The 27,179-nt window shown below is 44.4% G+C and overlaps 1 protein-coding gene across 25 annotated transcripts in view; it reads right to left on the minus strand.

Moving 5' to 3' along the window:
- The window catches only part of LOC135105518 (uncharacterized), a 130,757-nt gene that overhangs the window by 21,677 nt on the left and 81,901 nt on the right, over positions 1-27,179 (minus strand). For 7 of the 25 annotated variants that reach the window (XM_064013694.1, XM_064013693.1, XM_064013698.1 and 4 more), the window contains 4 exons: positions 5,956-6,116; positions 5,127-5,294; positions 4,353-4,684; positions 2,927-3,262 (listed from right to left, as the gene is read on the minus strand). In XM_064013694.1, coding sequence (XP_063869764.1) covers positions 2,927-3,262; positions 4,353-4,684; positions 5,127-5,294; positions 5,956-6,116 — 997 coding nt within the window. Of the gene's footprint in view, positions 1-2,926; positions 3,263-4,352; positions 4,685-5,126; positions 5,295-5,955; positions 6,117-8,342; positions 8,676-19,651; positions 19,671-27,179 lie in introns of those variants that run through there. The other 18 variants (XM_064013704.1, XM_064013702.1, XM_064013717.1 and 15 more) reach the window with 7 other exon arrangements.

The following is a 27,179-nucleotide window of genomic DNA, read 5'->3' on the forward strand; positions in this document are numbered from 1 at the left end:
ACACCGCAATTACGCTCCCGTTCGCTCGCTTCAGGTTGTGCCGAGGGGCCGCAACGGAACACAGCACCGCCAGGAACCGCAGAAGTGCCTCCCTGCATGTAGTGGGTGCTCTTCGGGCATGTTTTTAACCCTATAAATGTTAAACATATATTTTTTTCTTATTCATCGAGGAAGCAGCGTAAGAGTGAAAAAAAAAAGAAAAAAGAAGCCGTGCAAGAAATAACAGAAGCAAGGAATGTGGATGACCTAAGGGAATCTGTCAAAAGAGGAAGGAGGAGGAGGAGAAGAAGAAGAAGAAGAAGAAGAAGAAGAAGAAGAAGAAGAAGAAGAAGAAGAAGAAGAAGAAGAAGAAGAAGAAGAAGAAGAAGAAGAAGAAGAAGAAGAAGAAGAAGAAGAAGAAGAAGAAGAAGAAGAAGAAGAAGAAGAAGAAGAAGAAGAAGAAGAAGAAGAAGAAGAAGAAGAAGAAGAAGATTGATCGATTTGATGATATGTTGCTACAGAAGAAGAGCAAGAACAAGAAGAAAAGAGGAGGAAGATGAAAAAGAAGAGGAAGAAGAATACCTACTGTACAGCTTTTTCGACACTTGCCTTTGTACGACAGTCTCATAATAGTTTTGTAGACAAGAAAAGACAAATGTATGTATGTTTTCTATTTTGCGTCCATCTAAGTAAATTCTCACAGTGCTCTTAATGTTAACCAAGAATGAAGATAGCAGTGAAAGGCGGTGTACGGATAGATGGTGAGAAGCCTTCCTCCTTTACTATCCTGTGTCTATCATCCAAGGGAACATTAGGGGGATGGCACATGTGGAGGGGGAGAAGCCTTCAACTTAACCATTTTGCGTCAAAAGTGTCTCTTGCATGTATAATGTGGGATGATGCTCCAGAGGACATATTTAGGGGGCAGTGGGAGGGTAGGTGAGAACTTTCGCCTTTATTATCTTACGTCTCTCGTTTTAATTAAAGATCATTAGTTTTCTCTCACAAACAGCCCCGTTCCGCAGGATATTCTTTGGGAGATGGAGGGTGGGGAGAAATCTGCGTCTGTACTATGCCTCTTAATTTATCAGACATTAAAGTATGCTACAGGTTTTCTTCCTTCATGCTATGTAAGCGTCAATCACTTTGTAAAGATTGCGAAGGTGCTGAAGAGACGAAAGCAAAGAGCATAAGAACATAAGGGAAGCTGCAAGAAACCAGTAGATCTACACTTGGCAGGGTTATATGAAGAAAGGACGGTTGTTTAACGTGTGTGTGTGTGTGTGTGTGTGTGTGTGTGTGTGTGTGTGTGTGTGTGTGTGTGTGTGTGTGTGTGTGTGTGTGTGTGAGCGAGGCATTGTGTGATCACGTGTTGGAAGCAATTAACACATGAAGGTGAAGTGTTGCGTAAACTGTTTCTGGTTTTTGGAATCACGAGTTTTGTTTTTGAGGGTGATTTTCATCTGATTTTTGGGCTTGTCCTTTAAGGGGCTTGAGTTTCCATTTTTTTTCCTCTATTTTTCTCTCTTGGTTTCTCGATAATGAAATGCATCGGTAATTCTTTTAAGTAAAGTATGCAATAAGCTCGTTTTTTTTTTATTTTTCTTTTAAGGCATGTGATTTTCCTATTCAATTTCCCCCCCCCCCTCTCTCTCTCTCTCTCTCTCTCTCTCTCTCTCTCTCTCTCTCTCTCTCTCTCTCTCTCTCGTTGTTCCGCTCCTCGGTAATCTAGTGCGCCATAATGTAACAATTTTTCAAGATATGTAATTACGACTTAATTTTTTTCTTCCCTCCAATGGGTGGTCTCGCTCATTACCTTTTTCCGTAGGTGATTTTGAACGTATACACTTTAATCTCTCACGCTCGCAGTCATCTCATTACTTTCCCCCTTACGCTGTCCTTCACTCTCCTTCCTCTGCCCTCTTCGCGCCCTTTAACTACACCCTTTTAATTTTCTCACTTTTCATGCGTCTAATGTTCAAGCACGTCACTTCTCCCTCCGCCCTTGACCGCCCGCCCTTCTCCATACACGCCTCTCACCCTTTTATCAGGTTCATGTCTCTCCCTAGCGTCTCATTATCAACTAATTATTCATACTTTTCCTCCCCGCACTCCTTAAATGTAACAATCTGTTCTCTGCACTCTTTTTTTTTCTCACCTCTACTTATAGGATCTGGTCCACTTTTTTTCCCCCAGCCTGGCATTTTCCTTCTTCCTCATTCCTTCCTCCAGAATCTACATTATCCATTATTCCTCTCCTCTCTCTATCTCTTCTACTATTCCCAACAGCTTATCTTCTCCCCAAAACAAAACTTATCTTTCTTTCCTCCATAATATTTTCTATATCACTCCATTTATCTCTTGCTTTTTCTCCCTTCCAGCATTCTCGATAATTATTCTCCTTCCTAAAATATTTTTTTTCTCTTCTCTCCCTATCCTGTCTCTTCCAGCACCTCCACACACCTACTTCTCTCGCAAAACAGCTCTCAATTTTCTTGCTATCTCCTTCCTTTCAGCGCTAACATATTTCCTTCCTCTTCTCAAAGCGTCCCTCATTTTTCCTTGTCCCTTTCCATCAAAAATTCCTTCCCTTTTATTCTCCCTAAGCATCACACATCTATCCCTCTCTCTCCTGGCATCACATTCTCTTATTTATTTGCAAAGTGTGCATAAATTCCCCATTGCACTTCCTTTCCCAACTCTCAAGATATCCCTTCTTCTCCTTCCCTCCAAACCCAACCTTGACTGAATTCCTGTTATTGTTCATTAATTTCAGCATCCCTTCATAGCACCCTCTTGTCTTCTCTAATGTCCTTTCTCCTCCAGGAATATCAAGCATCCCATCTCCTTTACAATGCATCCTTCACATCTCCCCGTCCTAACTTCCCTTTCCAGCATCATTCAAGCCCAGTATTCCCCAAAGTAACCTCCTCTCCTCTCCTCTCACCTGTTGGACCCATCGCTGCTCTTGTCCTCAGAAGACGCCGGGTCGCCACACTCGGAAAAGTTCCCCTCGTCAGTAGTAGTGGTGAGGGAAGTCAGGTGGTCCTCGAGTAGCTGTTCCCTCGAGGCTGAGCTCCGCACCTCCTCGTCATCCAGCAAGTTCTCCCTCGAGGCCATAAGCTCCTCCCTCATTTGGCGCAGCTCGTCCTCGCGTTCCTTCAGCTCTCGGATCTCAAGGGCAATCCTGGCCTCGGTGGCGTTGGGAGTGGTGGCGGCGACTGGCGTGACGGTGGGGGCGGTGATGGTGGTGACGGGCGGGTTGGAGGGGGTTGGGGTGCTCCTGAAAGACAGCGGTTGGAGTTATTGTGTGTTGGAGTATTTCAGGCCTCACCCCCTCTCTCTCTCTCTCTCTCTCTCTCTCTCTCTCTCTCTCTCTCTCTCTCTCTCTCTCTCTCTCTCTCTCTCTCTCTCTCTCTCTCTCTCTACTATGGGAAAACAATACATCTGAGAATGGTAATAATAATGACTGACACTTCTGGCGCCACAACAACGGGAGCATAAATGTATAGTGACCTACAAGAAGAAAGCTCACAGAATCTTTAAGAATTGCTGAGGGCGATGGTGGTACGGTAAAAAAAAATAATAAATAAATAAAATAAAAATAAAAACGAAGGGTAAAGGGCTAAGAATTCTTCCCACGGCAATTATTACACACGCTTACGGAGAAAAGGGCAAACAAACAAGCAAACAAACAAAGCGTGAGTTATATTGCAAAAGTCACATTACCATTTTCCTTCCCCCTGCTGTCCTCACCCTCGTTTTCCTCCACACCTGCCACGGTAACCCAATTTCCCACAACAAACAAGAGAGACTGGGGGAGTGACACGTAAAAAACTGATTATCATTACTATTTACTACCGTGATATTTTCTCCCGAGTGTATATGTGAGCAACTCTCTCTCTCTCTCTCTCTCTCTCTCTCTCTCTCTCTCTCTCTCTCTCTCTCTCTCTCTCTCTCTCTCTCTCTCTCTCTCTCTCTCTCTCTCTCTCTCTCTCTCTCTTTGGGTGGGGATAGGGGGTGTGGTCCCCTGCGGCCCGTATAAAGCATAACTACACACAAAACAGCTGAAACAAGTAACCTTCAATGACTTTTCTCAGAAGGAGGCTAACCGCGAGGGAGGAGGAGGAGGAGGAGGAGGGAGTGGTGTCCTTCAGGGGATGTGGTATTTACGGGTCGTGAGCGTGCGAGCGAGCGGCGGCCACGACACACACACACACACACACACACACACACACACACACACACACACTCCACGCACGTACTCTACTTTACCTCACTAATCGCTGGTGAACTCTCGGGTGTGTTTTTTTGTGGCACGTGGAGCAGGTGTGAGTCAGGTGTGGTCAGGAGGTACAGGGGCGGGCACTCACCTGTCAGAGAGATATTCCGTGGGCGGTGGGCTGACGGCGTCGTAGATGACAGGCTCTCCGTCAGTGCCTGGGATGGTGTGCGTGTACCCGGGCGCGGTGGCGAGGGAGGGGTGGGGTCCCGTCACTTCCAGGCGGTCCACGAAGCCTTCATCAGAGTCGTGGCTGGCGGGGGAGGACGCGCCCTTCTCCCGCACCTCGCTCTTGATGGTCTGCTGGCGCCGCATCTCGTCCTCCCGCTGCTGCTGTGCGCGGATTTCGGCCTCAATGATGTTCTCCTGCGAGGCGGGCTTCTTGGCCACGGTCTCCACGATGCGAGCGCCGCGCGTGTCCTGCTGAGTAGAGGTGCCGGTCAGTCAGTCAGTCAGCCAGATGGTGAAGGTTGTGTTGTGGTGCAGCGACACACGGCACCAGCAGGGGACGAGCCTGTACTGCTGGAGCGTGGCGGCACACACACACACACACACACACACACACACACACACACACACACACACACACACACACACACACACACACACACACACACACAAACACACACACACCATTTCTACGTCAGCCAACAGGTCCTATTCTACGTCAGCGACTAGAGTGGAGCGTAAGAAGGGCCACAAAGGTTCAGGCAGTGGAGTGGAATGGAGTGGGTGCAGTCTGCGTCAGCCACTGGCCCGCTGAGACAAGATGCGGGGAAAGTGCCAGACGGAGAAAAGGATCGTGCGAAAGTCGTGCGTGCGTGCGTGCGTGCGAGCAGCGTCACATAATGCCCCGTAAACTCACCTGTGGCGGGGCGTTGGTTACCCCGTACACATACTGCTTGGCGGGGCGGGGCTCGGGCAGAGTTGGGGCCGGGGCCTCGTCCAGTGAAGGAGGGGATGAGACCTCGGACTCAGTCGGGGAATTGTCGAACTGTGGCGGCGGGGGGACTGCGAGGGGGCCGTCCTGCACCTGTCGGGGGAGGGGGTTAGTCCGTCTGTCCGTCCGTCTGTTGGTGGTGGTGGTGGTGGTAGTGGAGCGCCCCGCTAGACTGTCATTATCACCGTACTTGTTGTTGTTGTTGTTATTGCAATGGTGGTAGTGGTGGTGGTGGTTTTACTTGTGTCATGCTTGTTTATTTGATGCTGTGGCCATATCTCAATTGTTTTGTTTCCTTATTTGTTTGTTGTGGCCGTGTCTCGTCTTGCGTTGCTGTGCTTCAAGTCTTCCCTTCGTTAATTACGTTAATAACAGTCTGCACCCTTTTGCCTTCGTCAGCCTATTATGTGCGTATCACGTATTCTCACATAGCTCTAACTCTCTCTCTCTCTCTCTCTCTCTCTCTCTCTCTCTCTCTCTCTCTCTCTCTCTCTCTCTCTCACATATCCTGCTGCCATATACAGAAAGAAGAGGAGAGGGGGAAGAGGTAAAGAATAAGATCGAACTAGAAAGATCGAGAAAAATAAGGGATATAAATGACACACACACACACACACACACACACACACACACACACACACACACACACACACACACACACACACGTAAATAAGAACAAGAACGAAGACGTGGAAGAGGAGGAGGAGGAGAAAAGGAAGGAGAGAGGGTATAATCTATGGGCAAGGAGACACACCTGAGGCGGCGGTGAGGACTCCACCACGCCGGGGATTGGCTGGAATCGCACGTTGGCTACGCTCTCCCAGCCTCCGTCATCCATCTTGGTGTGCATCCGCGATTCCCAGTAGGTCTTGGTGGCCTTCTTGTTGTCCAAGATGCTGAAGTACTCCACCTCGCCTGCAGGGGAGAGAAAGGAAGGAAGGGAATACATTAGTGACTGACTGGTTGTTTGATTTTAAAATAGAACAAAAAAAATATATGAAAATAGTCATGGACAGATAATAATACATAATGAATGGGAGACTTAAATAGGTGAAAATGTGTAACGAGGGCGGTCGATGAAAATAAGACAAGAAAAGAAAAATAATTATTGGTGATGGAAGGACATTGATAAGCTGTAAATGGGATGGAAATGTTTGTCACGATAGTAATTAATGATAAAACAGAACTAAGTTGTTATGGAAAGGAGACATCAGTAACTTGTATATACACATAAAGAAAGTGTAAACGTACTCATAAGAAAAATACAGTCGATGATAAAGAAAGAAAGATAGATGATAAGATATAAATCAACACACACACACACGATTGGAGAGGCAGAGAAGGCCACTTATGCGCAAAGATAAAGCGTCACTTCAAACAGAGAACAACATTTCAATCTGTATAGATAAAAAAAAGAAAAAAAAATCAATAAAAAATCAATACACCTGACAGCTGGAGGCGTATTCCTAAGGCGAAGCGAGGCGCTTCAACAGTCGCGGGAAACCAAACGAGTCACCCCTCAACAATAGATGTAAAAATGTAACCCCTGCTATTCTTGCCCGTTTCTTTCTCTACGGCCGTTTCAACAACGGGGCAGACTCCATTAAACGTGACACAAGGGCGAGAAAACTAGAGGCGCCCAACAGTTACACATAAACCAAGGTTCCTGCCACGCGACCGCAAGGGAAAACTCGCTAACAAGGGAAACTTGCTTAGAGGGATTTGATTATTTTAGTTTTGTTATTATCTTACTATCTCGGAAAAAAAGTATTATCATTCGTATTACATTCGTGTCACCATTATCATCATTATCATTAAGGACCTCAATATTATAGTGGTATAATTTCATACAGATTTGTAGGACATAAGTACAAAATAAATATATATAATAAAACATTAAGATTCTAAGAATTGCTCCGTTAAAATGAACACAACAACAATAGTTATTAGTGATAACATACGCGATATAGACATACGCGCGCGCGCGCACACACACACACACACACACACACACACACACACACACACACACACACACATATATATATATATATATATATATATATATATATATATATATATATATATATATATATATATATATATATATATATATATATATATATATATATATATATATATATATATATATATATATATATATATATATATATATATATATATATATAGTTTTCTCCAGTTGGAATAATTTTCACACACCCATCCATCCACACACACACACACACACACACACACACACACACACACACACACACACACACACACACACACACACACACACACACACTGTGCTTTAATAAAAACACGTGTTGATAGGAGTATTTTAATGCACCTTTTACGTATATTTTTGCTACAGCTATAACAATCTCTCTCTCTCTCTCTCTCTCTCTCTCTCTCTCTCTCTCTCTCTCTCTCTCTCTCTCTCTCTCTCTCTCTCTCTCTCTCTCTCTCTCTCTCTCTCTCTCTCTGTCCCAGTCAGAATGTGATGTTTTTATATTGGTAAGTGTTCTGTACTTCATCCTTTCCCACGTCACTCTTTCTATGATTCATTAATCATCTCCTAAACCAAACTCATTGTCCAATGCACTCCTAGGCTGATGATACCAGTCTGCATTTTTCCATGCATTTTCTTTGACTTCCAACCATTCACGAATTAAACAACTCGCGCAGAGGAGCAATAGAACGCCTGACTTCCAATCCTTCTAAAATTTCTGACTGGACCAGAGCAAACATAGAACTGTTCAATGTCCCAAAAACTCAATTCCTCCTTCTATCAACTTGACACAACCTTCTAAATAACTATCATCTCTCCAGTAACACTAATGTTTCCCTCTTCTACACTGAATTTTGGCTCAGCAACACCGATGTCACATGGTACTAAAGTAACGCTTCATCAATACCACAAATGCAACTCATGAGCCCCACAAAGTTTACATCAATCCCACAAAAATCACGTTTCACCTTCGTCATCGTCACTTCGCAGTACCTTCTATTTTCCACGTGCTCTACCCTTCTGATGTTTTCATGTCACCCTTTCACCTCTCAGCCCCAATACACGTCACGACAATATATTTAGAGTCACCCTTGACCCAATGAAAGACACACAGGCACTCTACTCACCCGGCATGCTGAAGGGCGGAGATTCACGAAGGACGCAATACTAAGGAAAAAAAAAAATAATAAATAAAATCAGGTGCTCCCAGGCCACGCGTCCACACACAGCAACACACCGATAAGTCTTCTCGTGTGTAGTCAACTTCCAATACTGTGAGGTCTAGTCTGCCGATTTTACAGTTACAAATCACGTATGACCCCCATGTTTCAGGATTCAAAGACGTTCATTCTAACTCGTCACAGAGCACGGGGCGCCACTAAGGAAAATCTAACCACACCATGTCACGTTGGGTTTCACGCGTCCTGCTGTGGTGCGCAACTGTTCCTTCGTCATCACAATCTCCATCATAAGGCAATCGTCCGTTATCTCTCTTATCAAGTACTCGAGTCGTCTCCCTGCCAGCTTGCGGTTACTAGATATTCTACCGAGTCTTCCTTCCCGCACCGTTTTTGTTGTGGCGTGGTGTTCAAGAGTTAACTGGTTCGTACAGGGATGGAAGGATCAACGAACGGTATACTGTCCTCCTTTACATGTTGAATAGAGGGATAGTGCTTAACGAAGGAAAAGAGAAGTTGATGTTTCTCGTCAGGTTTACTTGTGGACAGAGAGAGAGAGAGAGAGAGAGAGAGAGAGAGAGAGAGAGAGAGAGAGAGAGAGAGAGAGAGAGAGAGAGAGAGAGAGAGAGAGAGAGAGAGAGAGAGAGAGAGATATGCAGCATTAACAAGCAATTGAGGACTAACTAGAAAAGACAAGACAAAAGAAAAAAAAGATCATAAGAACACTAATTAATTATCACTGTTCCTTATTCCTCCCATGTAAACTCTCTCTCTCTCTCTCTCTCTCTCTCTCTCTCTCTCTCTCTCTCTCTCTCTCTCTCTCTCTCTCTCTCTCCCAAGTAGTAGTGCCACAATCACTGAACTTTATCTTTTAAATGATGAAAGAGATGAGCAGATAGACTGACTGATTGAGAAATGGATACACACACCATAGATAAAGGAGTAAATAAATAGATAATTATAGTGACCGCGATGACCTTGGTAATGATAACGTTAGACTACCATTCATCATTATTCATCATCTGTATATGTGAATTAATGTTTGTTGTGATTTAGAACATTTGGTAGTATCTGTCATGTAGAGAGAGAGAGAGAGAGAGAGAGAGAGAGAGAGAGAGAGAGAGAGAGAGAGAGAGAGAGAGAGAGAGAGAGAGAGAGAGAGAGAGAGAGAGAGAGAGAACTTGAGCAAAGGAGAACTAGAGCAAATACGAATAACAATCTTGCCCCCTCCCTCCCTCCCCTGCCCTTCAACCCCCACAATCCCCATCAGATAACAATTTCCAATCTATCAGACCCTTCACATAACACCCTCCCCCCTTCATTCACCCCCTCTCCACTCCCCGACCCTCTCCGCACCCTCCCAGATCCTCCTATACCCCCAAATCACATGAGAACAATAAGGAATCGTACAAGAGTGTCAAATGCCAAATGTCAACCTTCATTACGACTTGACACGTAAATACACACACACACAGACACACACACACACACGCCGACACGCACCTACACTCACGCACATGTACTCACATCCGCATTGTCCTCAACCTTATCAGTTATTACGAGTCTAGGCCACATTCCTACGACGCTAAGACTCCCACGCAAAGCTGTACAGGTAAGCAGTGACGTGTGTGTGTGTGTGTGTGTGTGTAGGGAGGGTGCGAGAAGGGGGGATGGGAGAGACAGTACGTCGTGGGAGTGTTATGGGGTCGCAGGTTTAGCGTGAGGTGGGTAGACGGGTGAGGTGGGGGATTAGGAGAGAAGAGGGACTTGTAATGGATAGGCAGGGGTGAAGACATGGAGGAAAGGAATGGAGGTCAGGGAAGAAGATAAGGAAGGTAAGGAAAATACGTGCGGTTGTAAAAGGGTGAAGGCAGAAACTGGGAGAGATTGAGTTGATGAGGAAAAGAGAACGGAAATAAAGAAAACAGATGATGGGAAAGAAAAAAAAGAAGGAAGTAAGAAAAAGAATGAATGAGAATGAGAAGTAAAAGTGAAAAGTATTATGATATGAAAGGAGAAAGGGGATTTTAAAAGAAGACGGCGGAGGAAGAAATGGATGGAGGAAGAAGAGAAAGAAAGTAGGATATTAAAATAAAAGGAAGAACCGGATTTGAAAAGGAGACATGAAAGAAGAAGTGAAGTAAAGAACATGAGGAGAGAAGGAAAGGGAAGGTGAAAGATGAGTAAAATAAATATAAATGAAGATAAAGACTTTCAAAGGGGACAATAAGGAGGGAAATGAAAGAATTAAGGAACAGAGCAAAATTAAAGAGAACATAAATGAAGATTATGGCTTTCAAAAGGGGACAGTAAAGAAGGAAATGGGAAGATTAAGCAAGGAGAAGGAAAAAGAGGTTAAGGAATGATGGGGAGAAAAACCAAGTATTATTAGATAAAGGTAAAGGTGAATGAAAGGCGGGGAGGCAACGCAGCAGGTATTCAGGGCCCAGGTAATGCCATTCACACAGGTAATCACACGCACCACTTTATACGACGCAGGTGAGGGAGGGTAAGTCGCGTCATAACCTTACCTGGAATCTATCACCTTTTTTTCTTTCTTTCTCTCTCTTATTCAGGAAAAGAATCAAGGCAACACGAAGAGGGAAGAAAATATGTGTGGTGAGGTTCATGAAAATTATTCCACACATTTTCTCGTTTGATTACGTGCTCGAAAGGTGAGTGTTAAGGAAACGTGACGGGAAAATAGTAACCTTATATGCTAGTCGATTTATTATGGAGGCTCCAAGGGTTTTTCTCCTAAAGGTGTTGTGTTTTCTCCTTCCTCTTCTTATAAGGATATTACACAAGAATGAACTAATGCAATCTTGCCTGTCCTACTCTCTCTCTCTCTCTCTCTCTCTCTCTCTCTCTCTCTCTCTCTCTCTCTCTCTCTCTCTCTCTCTCTCTCTCTCTCTCTCTCAGTTCCTTCCATTTTTCTTTCTTTCCTCATTATGTTCCTCCCTTCTTTCCCTCCCTCTCTCCCTCTCTTCCATCAACAACTCGACGTTCTCTTTCCTCTACCCCTCCATCCACCTCTCTTTCTTTCCTCAAGGTTCCCTCCCTCCCTCCCTCCTTCAGGCTCCCTCCAAGAAGCAACAGGAGGAGATCAGTAACCCCGTCATGGTACAGAGGCGCCGGACACGAGGCTCTGTTTGCAAGCGAGCTGAGGGGACACCTGCAGACAGAGGGAGGGAAGAAGGGAGGGGTGAGGGAGAGGGAAAGAGGTGAAGGAGGAGGAGGAGTTGTATAAAGAAGGAAGAAAGAGAAGGGAGGGATGAGAGAGAGGGGTAAGGAAGGAGAGGGAGAGTAGATGTGTAATGAAGGAAGATGGGAGGGATGAGAGAGGTGGAGGAAAAGGGAGTAGGAATATAGAGAAGGAAGGGTCAGGTATGAAGGACTTACGTGAAGTAGAGGAAGCACCAGGGATGGAAGGATTGATGGATGGGAAGGTGAAGGGAAAAAAATGTGAAGGGTAGGTAAGAAGGGCAAAGGGGAATGAGAATGAAGGGTAAAGAAAGACAGGGAAGGGAAGGATGTTGAGTGAAGGGCCGTGGTTATGATCTCCTTCTCTTCCTCCTCCATCGTCTTCTATACATTTCTCTCGAGGTATTTTCTTCCTCCGTCTTTCTCCTTAAATCAGCACATGTTCCTCTCTCTTCTTCCTTCTTTCCTCTTCTCTTATTGACTTGCAGGCGAGAGAAGTCATACACACACACACACACACACACACACACACACACACACACACACACACACACACACACACACACACACACACACACACACACACACACACACACACACAGGGTAAACATCTCAATCACAGGGCGAACAAAGCCCCTGCTCTTTTTTTTCTCTCTCTCTCTCTCTTCCTCCCTCCGTCTTACAGTCCTCCTTCCGTCCCTCCCTCTCCCTTTCCTTCCCACTCTCTTGCAGTTACAAAGGAGGGAATTACAAAGGAGGGAAGAAGTAGATGCGGCAGCAGCAGCAGGACGGCCCTTAACCGTCCCTTACCTAACCACAGACTGTCTTTTACTACTACTTCATGACCTACTCCTACTACTACTACTACTACTACTACTACTACTACTACTACTACTACTACCACTACTACTACTACTACTACTACTACACTACTACTATTACTACCACTATACTACTGATAAGTTTTGATTCTGCTACCATTGTCATAACTAATATTGAGTTATGTGTTATACCAGTCATCGATACTACTACTACTACTACTACTACTACTACTACTACTATTACTACTATTACTACTGCCACCGCACTATCACCACCACGGTTCCTCTTTCCTCAAGGTCGCAAACTAACATAACAGGTGGTCAAATTAACTCCTTTAGTCCCCCCTTCCCTCCCCTTCCCCCATCACACTCCACCACATTGTTACGAGCAGCGCCTTCAGACTTCCTAATGGGGGTGGTAATTTCTGTCATTATCATTATTATCATCATTATTCATCGCCTATGTTATTTCCTATGTATTTATCTATGTTTTATTTATATTCACCTGCCCTTGCCAGTCATATAGGAGGAGACTGCGGTCCGCTAATTCCTTTTCTTCTTCATCCTCTCCTTTTCTGCTCGCCACCCTTCCACCCTTGCCCTTTCTTAGTGTGAGACCTGTTTGGTAAAGATGATGAGGAGGAAGACGCGGAGGAGAAGGAGGAGGAGGAGGAGGAGGAGGAGGAGGAGGAGGAGGAGGAATGAAAAGATATTTACGTAGATGACCGATATTCCTATATAAAAGCAAACACTAAATGCTACTGAAAACCAATGATAACTCTCTCTCTCTCTCTCTCTCTCTCTCTCTCTCTCTCTCTCTCTCTCTCTCTCTCTCTCTCTCTCTCTCTCTCTCTCTCTCTCTCTCTCTCTCTCTCTCTCTCTACTCTCACACGTTTAGGTCAGTAAGGAAAGCCAGAATAGTGGGAGAGACAGAGAGAGAGGGAGGGAGGGTGGGAAGGAGAGAAGAGGCAGCACACAGGAGGAGGAAGAGGAGGAATAGTGGGGAGGAGGGACAGAGAGAAAGAGAGGGGCGGGAAGGAGAGGAGAGGAAGAGGAGAGCCAGGAGGAGGAGAAGGAGATGGAGGAGGAGGGTGATACGAGGACTTAGAAGAACCCCGTTATATCCCAAAGCAAGACGCAACGGTCCACCATCCCAGTACAAGAGGGAGCAGCCAGTCCTAAACACCGCTGGACCGAGGTTGGCCGGTGAGTGAACGGGCGGGCCAGTGGGCAGGGGAGGCCGGTCCAGAGGTAAGGGTGGAGGGGTGGGGAGGGTGAGGGTTGAGTCCTGTCTGAAGGAGGGTTCCTGTTCACTCCCAGCCTCCTTCTCTCCTTCTGCTGCTGGTGTTAAAAGAGCGAGAATTCCTGGAACTTGTTGATTTTGTTGTGTGTGTGTGTGTGTGTGTGTGTGTGTGTGTGTGTGTGTGTGTGTGTGTGTGTTTATTCTTCGCATGCGCTTTGCAAGTTTTCTTTTTTAATCTAAATGGATTTTTTTTTTATGTAGGAGTGACACTGGCCAATGTCCATAATGGTACTCTCTCTCTCTCTCTCTCTCTCTCTCTCTCTCTCTCTCTCTCTCTCTCTCTCTCTCTCTCTCTCTCTCATCAGTATTCATGCTCCTACTGCCCTCCCTGACCCGCCCGTTATGATGACCTTGACGTAGTAGTAGTAGTAGTAGTAGTAGTAGTAGTAGTAGTGAATGATTGATGTTGTTACCGTTACGATGCTGACGATGATTAACTACCGGACGATAGCTATTTGTGGTAACCGTGACTGTGTGTGTGTGTGTGTGTGTGTGTGTGTGTGTGTGTGTGTGTGTGTGTGTGTGTGTGTGTGTGTGTGTGTGTTTTGAAGATCTCAGCCATGCCTCCTTCCTTTCTTCTTTTTTTTTTCCCCCTGCCAATTTCTCTCCACACGATTTTCCTCCTCCTCCTCCTCCTTGTCTTCTTTCTCTTCCTCCTTCTGTGTCCTTCCTCACACCTTCCACGCAACCACCACGAGTATGGTATGTTGCAAGACTCAATAGAATCTATGATGCAGAGAGAGAGAGAGAGAGAGAGAGAGAGAGAGAGAGAGAGAGAGAGAGAGAGAGAGAGAGAGAGAGAGAGAGAGAGAGAGAGAGAGAGAGAGAGAGAGAGAGCAAACATTGAATACAAATAATCTGACGAGGAAGTGAGGGATGGAGTAAAAGAGAAGGAAGAAAAAGACTTAAAAAAAGGGAAACAGGTTATTTATATTAGAGAAAAGGTAAAACAAAAATAAATAAATAAAAAAAAAACACTGAAAATAAGGAAACATAACATAAGCGACAATACGGGCGGAAGGAGAGTGAGCGAGAGTGATAGATGAGGGTGAGGTGAAGGTGAAGGGCGAGGTGGAGAGGAGAGCAGGGCAGGTGTTCACAGGTGGATGCTGGGGACAGGTGGGAGTGACTCAGGGTGGAGAAGGAAGGGCAAGGACAAAGGAGGAGGAGGAGGAGGAGGAGGAGGAGGAGGAGGAGGAGGAGGAGTACTGGTGAGCGATAGGAGGAAGACACTGAAAGATAGGAAAAGAAGACCGAGGGAGGAGGAAGAATAATGAGGAGAAAGGATAGAAAAGCACTGAATAAGACAGGATATTCAAATGAAGGAAAACAAAAATAGACGGAGAAAGTAGGAAAAGCTGACAAAAAGTAGGAACTGAATAAAAGAGAATGAATAATGAGCAAAACAGAAAGATGGATGGAAGGGGAGTAGATAAAACAAGTGTTTGGATGTAGGTGGAGGAGGTGGAAGTAAGAGGCAGCTAGGTAAAGATGGACTCAGACAGGTGCGAGTGCTTGGAGGCAGAGATACCGAGAGAAGGAGGAAGGGGGAGGCAGGAAGCACGAGGGTCAAGGGAGGTGGGGGAGGCAGGTGAGGGTGGTAGGTGAGGGTGGTGGGGGAGGGGCAGGTGTGGGCAGTGGGCCGTAGCGGGGTACAGTAAGCAACACCCGACGGTTACCAGCACCACTACAGCCCAAGACCATCCTAAGAGCGCCCTATTAGCACTCTCTCTCTCTCTCTCTCTCTCTCTCTCTCTCTCTCTCTCTCTCCCTGACCCATAAACATTGCACTGCTCCTTCCCTTCCTTCCGTGATTCCCCAGCCCCTATTCGCTCTACGTACCCACACCATGAAGGACAGAATGAAGGAAGGAGGGATGGTAAGAGCAAAAGGTTATGGAAAGTAGGGAACTAATTGGATCAATGTTGTGTGTATAATAATAATGTGTTTTCAGCGATCAGTTGGAGAGGATTAACAACACTGAAGGTTGGTTGGCTGACTGAATGGCTGGCTTAATTGATGACTTACTGACTCGCTGCTTTAATGACTTGCTGACTAATTGACCATGAAGAAAACAATAATGCACAAGAAAGACTGTGAATGGCTGACTTGCTGACTGGATGGCTGACCGATTTTTGACATCTGCCTGGAGTCACGACGCAAACCATAGGAACAGACGCATGACATCTACATAACATCTTTACGTAAATACATTATTAATACGATGAATGGTGAATAAGTTGCCACAAAACATACAACAACGAACACACGTCATGGGTTATCATAAGCAGGGATCAGATACATTGTTGTCTTTGTGCAGGTATGATAATTGCTCCTAAGTCGCCCTTCATATATCCTAAGGCCCTCTGGTGGCTTTCCCTCCCACCACCACCACCACCACCACCACCACCAGTCTCCTACTCTCATCACCACCCACCACCACTGCCACAATCTTTTCTTCCTACTAACACCACCACCATCACCACATGTCTCCTTATCTCCTCCACCACCACCATCGCGATCCATACTGGCATTACCACTATTACCTCCACCACCATCATCACCACTACCATCATGATTCTTCCTATATATCACCACTACCACCACGATTCTTTCTACCCCCATCATTGTCACCACCACAAAAAAAAAAAAAAATTACAATCCTGACTGTTCTTACCCACCAAAATAAATAGATAAATAAATACGTAGATAGATGTTTACTGACCACAAAATCAAAAATATATATCGTCCTATTATACTTTTCCTCCTCGTACTCTTCTTCTTCTTCGTTCCTCCTCCTCCTCCTCCTCCTCCTCCTCCTCCTCCTCCTCCTCCTCCTCCTCCAGCCGGTCTAAGCCAGTGAGGATGAAGACTTAACGATACGAATGCAGTCTGACCATGACTAAGCTGTTTTCCTCTCCCTCCCTCACTCCCTCCCTCTCCCTCTCTCTCTCTCTCTCTCTCTCTCTCTCTCTCTCTCTCTCTCTCTCTCTCTCTCTCTCTCTCTGTCCCTTCCTCCCTCATGCCCTCTCCCTGTCTCTCCATGCCACCCTCACTCCCTCCTACGTGTATCCCGCCCTCTCTCACCTTCCTTCACCTTGAGAGAGAGAGCGCGCGCGCGCGCGCGCACACACACACACACACACACACACACACACACACACACACACACACACACACACACACACACACAATACCCACGGTGGTAAACACTATTATCACGTGTCAGAGAGAGAGAGAGAGAGAGAGAGAGAGAGAGAGAGAGAGAGAGAGAGAGAGAGAGAGAGAGAGAGAGAGAGAGAGAGAGAGAGAGAGAGAGAGAGTAATCCTAAGTAATCAAAACTACAAATAAACTAACAAAACACTGATTAAACAAGTGAATGAAAGGTCTTGGGCAAACAGACACATGTGACGGACGGACTGAAGGCTGCAGAAGGTGGCGGTGACGGAGGGAAAGTAACACACGAAGGCGGGCTGACCAAAGAAGGAAGGAAGGAAGGAAGGAAGGAAAAGGTGTTGATGATGATGATGATGATGATGATGATGATGATGATGATGATGATGGTAGTAGTAGCTGAGGAAGAAAAAGGAACGAAGAGAGAATAAAATTAACTTCAACAGCACTGTAAGAAAGTATAGGCGATAATAATAAGATTTATGAAGGCAACACCAAAAGGAAACAATAATCAAAGGAAGAACAATAGGAAAAAAAAAAAACAGGAAGGAGACGTGTGGGGAAAGAAGGAAAAAAAAGACACCAACATAAATAATAATAGGAAATAAAAGATTAATATAAGAATAATAAAAAAAACAATAACGAAATCCATTGATACAGGAATCGCACAAGGTAAGAAAGAATATATACATAATCTTAACTAAACAACGACAACAACAATAACAACAACAACGAAGGGTACAAAAAAGAGAAAAGATAAATATGAACAAGAGTAAACAAAATTATAAGTCAAGGAAAAGTTTGAAGTGAAGAATGACACCGCTAAAACAACACTTACATCATGCTTCACTATCACCACCAGAGAGAGAGAGAGAGAGAGAGAGAGAGAGAGAGAGAGAGAGAGAGAGAGAGAGAGAGAGAGAGAGAGAGAGAGAGAGAGAGAGAGAGAGAGAGATAATCATTATACCACTAATTATCAAAAATCCTCCACGAACTGGTTATCTGATTGACTGACTGATTGACTGACCAACTGACTAACTAGATGGCTGACTGACTGACTGACTGACTGACTGACTGACTGACGAGATAAGTGATTAATTGATTGACTGATTGAGTGACTGACTGACTGATCAACTGATTGACTAGATGACTGAATGATTGACTGACTGGTTCACGAGATGACTAAATATTGACTGACTGACTAAACTGACCAGATGTTGTCACCCCACACACACACACACACACACACACACACACACACACACACACACACACACAAGGAAGAAGTCAAATTAACACTCCCTGATTACATTTATCGCAGAGAGAGAGAGAGAGAGAGAGAGAGAGAGAGAGAGAGAGAGAGAGAGAGAGAGAGAGAGAGAGAGAGAGAGAGAGAGAGAGAGAGAGAGAGAGAGAATCTCACAAACCGGATAAGAAAGTGAGGGGTTTCCTTCAATTCTTATACGAGTTTAAAGATTGATGGTGAGAATATTTGAATTACACCAAGGGAAGGCGAGGCGATGACCCGGAGGCTAATGGGAGGAAGCAACGGGGAGCACTGCTGACTTTCCTGGTGGCTGGCTGGGTGACTGACTTCTGACTTACCGAATCACCAAATTTCTTATTGAATGACTGGCTGGCTTGATGATTTACTGCCTATGATAAAGAATAAATGATGCACAAGAAAGACTGAATGACTGCCTGATGTGGTGACGATTTACTGAATTAATGAATTACTTATTGACTTACAAACTAACTGACTATGAAAAAAACATATATAAGAAAAACTGAATTACTTACTGACTTAGTGACTAGTTGGGTGACTGACTGAGTTTTACCTTACTGACTGACTGACTGACTCGCTGGCTTAACGACTTGATGACTAACTGAAGAAAACAATAACGTCCACGAGAGACTGAATGACTGACTTTGGTGACTGGTTAAATAGAAAGACGGGAAGCCAAATGTTGATACTCAAATCGAGGAGAGAAAATGACAATGTTTTAGGTGGGTTTATATATATAAAAATAAATAAAATAACCGTGGGAATACCACACCAAGGGAAGACCAAAAATAAAGAAAACGATGACTTGATAATAACACAAATTTGGAAATAACGAAGAGGAAGCAACGCGAATTACTTTGAGACCAATATTTTCCTTCCCAAACCCGTGTGAAATTTGGCGTGCATTTCTGTATGTGTCTCAAAACATAAAAGGAAAATTGTTTGCATACGTAAGTGTTAGTGACGAAAACATACGAGTATACTGAAAACAATACAGCAAAGGATAAAACAGGCACTACTTTGTTTGTTTGGTGTATCTTATGACCACTTCTTGTGTATTAGAGAGAGAGAGAGAGAGAGAGAGAGAGAGAGAGAGAGAGAGAGAGAGAGAGAGAGAGAGAGAGAGAGAGAGAGGAAAAAATGGTTTGTTTGACATACGAAGAAATCTACGAATAGGTAACTGACAAAAAAAAACTTGGAAAGTAGAAGTGAAAGGAAAGCAGGGTATATTCTCTCTCTCTCTCTCTCTCTCTCTCTCTCTCTCTCTCTCTCTCTCTCTCTCTCTCTCTCTCTCTCTCTCTCTATATATATATATATATATTATGACTGACTTTTTGTTAACATAAAAAATGGTCATGACACGAATGGATGCTCCGGGGAAAGTAGTCTCTCTCTCTCTCTCTCTCTCTCTCTCTCTCTCTCTCTCTCTCTCTCTCTCTCTCTCTCTCTCTCTCTCTCTCTCTACAATACCTCAGCACACGTCCTTCCACCTCCTCGTCGGACACTGAAACAATGATGTCTTAACTCTCCCTGTGTGTCCCTCCCTTCCTCTTCCTCTCTCCCTCCCAATCACTTTACTGTCCCTGATGTTCCCTCACGTCGCCCTGGTTGTTGTTTTGGCTTCCACCCTCACCTCCCTCTCTCTCCCTCACCTCTCTCTTCCCTTCTCCCTCACCAGTGCCCTTTATATTGTAATTCTTTTCTCCTTCACTTTACTTTTTACTTCCAACAATCTCCTTTATTCTTCTTACCTCTTCACCTTAGTTTCAGTTCCAACAATCTTCTTTATTCGTCTTATTATCCTCCTTCACCTTAGATTTAGTCCATAGCAAGCTTTTTTTATTCGTCTTCTTACTCCCTTCATCCTACTTTTAGCTCCGACAACCTTCATTATTCGTTTTATCCTCCACTCTTCTTTATTTGTCTTATTAATCTTACCTCACCCCATCCTCCTTTCACCTTAGTTTCAGCTCTAACATTCTTTTATTGGTCTGCTTATTCCTAACCTCTTTATTCTAGTTTTACCTCTAACCTTCATTATTCTTCTTCTTTTCCTCCTCTCTGATTAAGTTCCCAAGAACGTCACAGTAGGACAAATAGTTAAATTACTGTTTAGTTAACCTGTCTAACCTGTGTAAGCGTGTTTAACTTTCCTTCTCCATTACAATTCTGAACTTCTCAACTCCTGTTATCGTACGTCTCTTATTTCAGGTTGGATGGTGCCTTTTAACATATACAGTCTATCTAATAAGGGTCAATGAGGCTGTTGCTACTCGCTCTGTTAAGTTCACACGTGTTCCTACTCTCACCTGAGTCATAAGGTTCATGCTCCTCACGCTACCTGCCACATTTCACGGTCATTGCACTGAGAAGAGATGTATTGTTTCTCTCTCTCTCTCTCTCTCTCTCTCTCTCTCTCTCTCTCTCTCTCTCTCTCTCTCTCTCTCTCTCTCTCTCTCTCTCTCTCTCTCTCTCGTTCGAAGGGAGAGAGTTGAAAGTGGAAAGAGAGGGAAAGAAATGAGAGAAAAAAATAAAAGGATTGAGAGGAGAATATGGGAGAAGGGAAGGAGGGAGAGGAATGTGAGAGAAAAATGTAGACAGAATGGAGAGAGAGAAAAAAAAACAAGGAATAAAGGAGAGAGAGAGAAGTAGTGAGAGGAAAGAGTAAGAGAGAGAGAAACATTCACTCATCACACCCACATTCTAAGAGCGGAGAAATGAGGAATAGCAAGAGTGAGAGAAGAAAAGAGAGAGAGAAAAAAAATCATCCTACTCATGCCAGGTGTACGTAAGAGGGAGAGCAGAAGGAGCAGGAAGAGGAGGAGGAGGAGGAGAGAGGAACATTCGGAACATTCACCCACCAAAGCTCCTAGTACGTTCTCATGGCAGGTGAGGAGGAGCGGTGGCGAGGTCAGACCCCTCACACCATTAGCACCAGGTGAGGGAAGGGAGGCTGGCGTGCGGAGGGTGTGCGTGTGTAGGTGAGGGAGGGAAGGTCTGGGGAAGGGGTTGGGGAGGGAAACAGGTAATGAGAGAGGAAGCCCGATGGAGACAGAATAACAAGGGAGCCTGTGGTGGATGATTAATGAGAAAAGGATTAAAGAAAGGAAGAGGTGAAAGGAAGGAAGACAAAGGATGGAGGAATGAGAAAATAATAACAGAAAGGAAGAGAGGTGAAAAGGGTACGAAGAGGATAACAAGAGAGAAGTGGGTGATGGAATAATAAGGAGGGAGTAAACAAGGAAAAGTGAAAGGGAAACAAAGCGAATAGGGAGAAAGAAAAAAAAAGGAAAAGTAGCAAAATCATAATGGAATGAAAACAAAATAAATTATTAAAGGAAGGTTATAAGGACGCAGAAAGATCATACAATATAAAATGGAGATAGAGAAAACAAGGGATAAAGGTTAGACACGATAGAAATACAATATACATAAAGTAAAATAAAATAAAAGAGAGCACGAGGAGAGAGGGAGAAATGGACTTGAGGTGAAGGGAAGGGCGGGTCCAGTAAAGGGAGAGGAGAGAAAAGTGGCAAGTTAGGGAGAGAGAGAGAGAGAGAGAGAGAGAGAGAGAGAGAGAGAGAGAGAGAGAGAGAGAGAGAGAGAGAGAGAGAGAGAGAGAGAGAGAGAGAGAGATGGGTGAGTCAAGCTGGACAGAATGCTTCGCCACGCGTCCATTGATGTTTACACGAGTGACATTGTGTGTGTGTATGTATGTGTGTGTGTGTGTGTGTGTGTGTGTGTGTGTGTGTGTGGGGCGGGGGGTTGAGTGGGAGTAAGGCCTGAGATAACATAAAGACGTGACAGAAGAAAAATAACTCCACACACAAACAATTTTTTTTCTCTCTCTCTCTCTCTCTCTCTCTCTCTCTCTCTCTCTCTCTCTCTCTCTCTCTCTCTCTCTCTCTCTGGGATGACTCGCTCACTCAGACATCCAATTAAAGGCCACAACGGAGCAGTTTCACTTTTTCTCTTATAAGGGAGTTTCCCACTCGACGGTAATAACAGAGAGAGAGAGAGAGAGAGAGAGAGAGAGAGAGAGAGAGAGAGAGAGAGAGAGAGAGAGAGAGAGAGAGAGAGAGAGAGAGAGAGAGAGAGGGAGAGAGAGGTGACGTTCTCTCGTAATGTGACCCTTATTTTACATGACCTGACCCAGCCCATTACCAGTTGCGTCAAGAGCTAATCGAGGTATTTAAACCACAAACTGCAAACGTTGCCATTTGTTTTGCTAGTTTGCGAATCTTGCTGGGGTCTTTATATGTGTTTATTTTGTGTGTATTTTGTTAGTTGTTGTGTATTATTAGTATTTCCTTCTTCGTTCTTTTGCGTGTTGTTCATTATTGCATTTTCCTTGACTATTCATATTTGTCTTTTATGTTCTTGCTTTCTCGTTCATTTTTTTATATATTTTTTTATAGTTCTCCGTCCTAATGACTGAGAGAATGTCTCTCTCTCTCTCTCTCTCTCTCTCTCTCTCTCTCTCTCTCTCTCTCTCTCTCTCTCTCTCTCAAGGAAGCATAAATCTTTCGTTTTCTTCCTTGAGAAAGCAACTTCACCCCCCACTTCATATCACTTCCCACAGCGAGGCGCAGTCCCACGACTCACACTACCTAAGGGGGGGGAGGTGTCGCGGCCACGCCTGCTAAACCTATGAGACTGAATGACAGTACTAGTAGTAGTAGCAGTAGTAGTAGTAGTAGTAGTAGTAGTAGTAGTAGTAGTAGTAGTAGTATAGTAGTAGTGATGGTAGTGGTAGTCGTATAGTAACAGCCGTAGTAGTAGTAGCAGTAGTAGTAGTACAGTAGTAGTGGTGATAGTAGTAGTAGTAGTAGTAGTAGTAGTAGTAGTAGTAGTAGTAGTAGTAGTAGTATAACAGCTACATACATCATTCTTTTCTTTCTCCTTATTATTATTAGCAGAGACAGCAAACCCAGCACATATAAGCAGCGAAGGGAGAGCATCAGCCAATGTAGGCGGGGACAGTCACAGAACACACTGGAGGCACACCACCCACTCCTTTGTGGATGTAGCCACGAGGGAGCACAGAGGCATAAATGGAGTCTGAGTTTGCTCGGCCTTGACTGTCTGTCTGTCCGGCCACTACAGGAAAACATAACCCGACATTATTACAAGATTACACTCAGTCTTGCTTTTCCTAGACTTCATATATTTTTTCCTTCTTTTTTTTTCCTGTATATTTCATTAAAACGTACACCATTACCGTCGTATACTACATATATATTTTTTTTCTGGTATAATTCTTTTTTTACTGTTTGCATCATTACTATTTTTTTTTCCACTAGAGGATTGGTTAGGCGGTTGTATTGCATATAGTAGTAGAGTAAGTGGTAGTTAGGTTTGGGTGAGTAGAATATAAGCTGTGACTGTAATGATGAATGTAACAATAGTGTGGTGTTATTTGGCAGGGGGAACAGAAGAAAATAATTTGGTCTGCCAGAGTGAGACGCGTGTGGTTCTGTAATGATACTGGTAACTTCAGAGAGAGAGAGAGAGAGAGAGAGAGAGAGAGAGAGAGAGAGAGAGAGAGAGAGAGAGAGAGAGAGAGAGAGAGAGAGAGAGAGAGAGAGAGAGAGAGAATCGTGAGCAGCAGATTACGACAGAGGAAAAAAAAAAACGGAGAAAAAAAGAAAATGGGAAAAAAATACAGTAGTGTTTCCTATAGTGAACTGTTTTCTTGGTGCAATAAAAAAAAAAAATTCGTATCATCGAGTGCAATGTACAGATAACAATGTATAAAATAATAAAAAAGAAAGACACTATTACTGGAACGAATAAAGAGTCAATAGTAAAGCGATTAAATGTGAAAACAAAGGAATTGAAGGTTACGTTAAATGTGGAAATACATAAGGTAGTTGCGTCCTTTTCTTTAGCGCAAAAAAAAGGCTAAAAAGTAGCGGTTTATATATTTTTTGTATATACATTTTTTTTTTACTATATTGTGAAAGTGAAATTGGAAGGTGTGTGTGTGTGTGTGTGTGTGTGTGTGTGTGTGTGTGTGTGTGTGTGTGTGTGTGTGTGTGTGTGTGTGTGTGTGTGTGTGTGTGTGTGTGAGAGAGAGAGATTGTTTGAGAAAGATATCATGACTACATTCCTCTCTCTCTCTCTCTCTCTCTCTCTCTCTCTCTCTCTCTCTCTCTCTCTCTCTCTCTCTCTCTCTCTCTCTCTCTCTCTCTCTCTCTCTCTCTCTCTCTCAGGATATTCATGGCAGGTGAGGGGAAGGCAACACCTGGCTGGCCCTTCTTAACGAGTCTTTCCTGTGCTTCTCCAGGTGTGTAGCGAAGGTGAGATGTGCAGGTAGGTGGCCAAATTACTTGGCTAAAGTACTGCCTCTTGTTTCCTCCTCCTCTTCCTCTCCTTACTTCCTCTCCCTCACCTGCCCTTCTGTCTCTGTCTGTCTGCGTTAGCTTATCTGCCTGCCTGCCTTTGTAAATTACTTTGTATAGATGGGTGTTTGTTAGCTTGTCTCTCTATCTGTCTATCTTTGTCTATATTATTTAGCCTGTTTATCTGTCTCTGTTTGTTTGTATGTGTATCAGTGTTTCTGTCTGTTTATTAGTTAGCATGTCCTTTTGTCTATGATTTTATGTATTATTTAACCTATCAATTTGTCTATTTGTGTGCTTATTAGTCTGTGTGTGTGCATGTCTGTCTATCTTAATTTGTGTGTCTGCATGTCTGTCTGTCTATCTGTTCGTTAGTTAGCTTGCAAGTCTATATCTGTGAGTTAATAAATCGGTTTACTTGCCTTGTGTATCTGTTTGTGTGTTAACTACTCTCTCCGTCTTTGTTTATCAGCTTGTTTGTCTGTGTGTGACTCTACATGTCTGTGTGTCTGACTGTGTGCGCTCTCTTTCCCTCCCTCTCCTCCTCTCCCTCTCATCCTCTTCCTCCTCTGTCTCTCTCTACCTGTCTGTCTGTGTGTCTGACTGCGCTCTCTTTCTCTCCTTCTCCTTCTCTCCCTCTCTCATCCCCTTCCTCCTCTGTCTCTCTCTACCTGTCTGTCTGTGTGTCTGACTGTGTGCGCTCTCTTTCCCTCCCTCTCCTCCTCTCCCTCTCTCTCATCCCCTTCCTACTCTGTCTCTCATCCCCTCCCTACCCTCTCCCTAACCTCCACTTCCGGATCAGGAACAAAACCCACCAAACAACGCAGTAAAACTCGAGCACAAAGGCGAGAATCCAATTAAACCACCTGTCCCCATCGCCTTTATGGCAGGTGGTGCGAAGGGAAGGTAAAGGGTTGAAAAAAGGGAGTACCGGGATATAAAGGTGGGACGGGGGAGAAGTTGTGCTTATATGATGTGTGTGTGTGTGTGTGTGTGTGTGTGTGTGTGTGTGTGTGTGTGTGTGTGTGTGTGTGTGTGTGTGTGTGTGTGTGTGTGTGTGTGTGTGTGTGTGTGTGTGTGTGTACATAAATGGAGGACTAATCTATTATATTTTTCTCTCTTTGTCCACTACATGACTCACTGTTGAGAGAGAGAGAGAGAGAGAGAGAGAGAGAGAGAGAGAGAGAGAGAGAGAGAGAGAGAGAGAGAGAGAGAGAGAGAGAGAGAGAGAGAGAGAGAGAGACCAACCGATTCCAGACAACAATAGAAAGAAACGGAGAACGAAAATAAAACTTAAAAAAAAATAAATAAATAAAGAACAAGGAAAAATAAAGAAGGAAGCACAGATACAAACTAAACACACGAACAGATACACAAAGCAAATATTCAGTCCGTCAAGGTTAGCAAATTTTAACATACAAATAAATAAACAAATAAATAAATAAATGTAAAGGCAGAATGAAGTTACAAATATACGAAGATAGGGAGAGGGAAAGGGAGGGGATGGGAGGAGGAGGGACAGGAGGAGGAAGAGAGGGAAAGGGCATGGGGGAGGAGAGAAGGGAGAGGGAGGAAGAGAGGGGTAGCAGTGAGAGATTAGCTTCTACTTCCGGTAAGGAGAGAGATAGAGTTAGGGAGAGGAGGAGAGAGGAAGGGAGAGAGGGAGAGGGATACAGGATGGACGAACACCTGTCGGGAGGGTAGAGAGAGAGAGAGAGAGAGAGAGAGAGAGAGAGAGAGAGAGAGAGAGAGAGAGAGAGAGAGAGAGAGAGAGAGAGAGAGAGAGAGAGAGAGAGAGAGAGAGAGCGTGAAGGATGATCTGGAGGTACGAGGAGAGAGTAATGGAGGAAGGGGGAGGAAAGAAAGAGAAGGGAGGAGAGGAGAGGGGACAGACAGGTGTGTGTACATTGGCAATTACTTATTTAAAACGTTTACTGGTCACCTGGCGGAGGAGGAGGAGGAGGGGGGATAAGGGGGAGAGAGAGGAAGCTAAAGAGAAGGAGATTGCAGAAAATACTGAAACGTGAAAAATTCTCTCTCTCTCTCTCTCTCTCTCTCTCTCTCTCTCTCTCTCTCTCTCTCTCTCTCTCTCTCTCTCTCTCTCTCTCTCTCTCTCTCTCATTCATATCACGTATCAGATAAAATAATCTTCCAGGAGAGAGAGAGAGAGAGAGAGAGAGAGAGAGAGAGAGAGAGAGAGAGAGAGAGAGAGAGAGAGAGAGAGAGAGAGAGAGAGAGAGAGAGAGAGAGAGAGAGAGAGAGAGAGAGAGAGAGAGTGCGTGACTTCCTTCACCTTCACCCCCCCTCCCCTCCTTTCCAACGGCCGGACACCCCTCCTCCTCCAAGTCAACTGACCGGTGCAAAACTTCCACTCTCCCTCTCTTCTCCAGCGTCTCTCTCTCTCTCTCTCTCTCTCTCTCTCTCTCTCTCTCTCTCTCTCTCTCTCTCTCTCTCTGATTTCTTCTCTCTTACAGTATTTTCGTTTTCTTTCTTACAAGTGACTCTTCTCTTTCTCTTCCTTACATTCCCATGATTCCTCTTGCCTTGTCCTTCCTCCAGGCTCTCCCCCCTCTCTCCTCTTCTCATTTATTCTGTAATCTGCTTCCCATCTTTCCTTCCCTCCTTGAACGCCTCTCTCTCTCTCTCTCTCTCTC

The sequence above is a fragment of the Scylla paramamosain genome, chromosome 12, assembly GCF_035594125.1.
Source record: "Scylla paramamosain isolate STU-SP2022 chromosome 12, ASM3559412v1, whole genome shotgun sequence".
NCBI classification, from domain to species: Eukaryota; Metazoa; Arthropoda; class Malacostraca; order Decapoda; family Portunidae; genus Scylla; species Scylla paramamosain.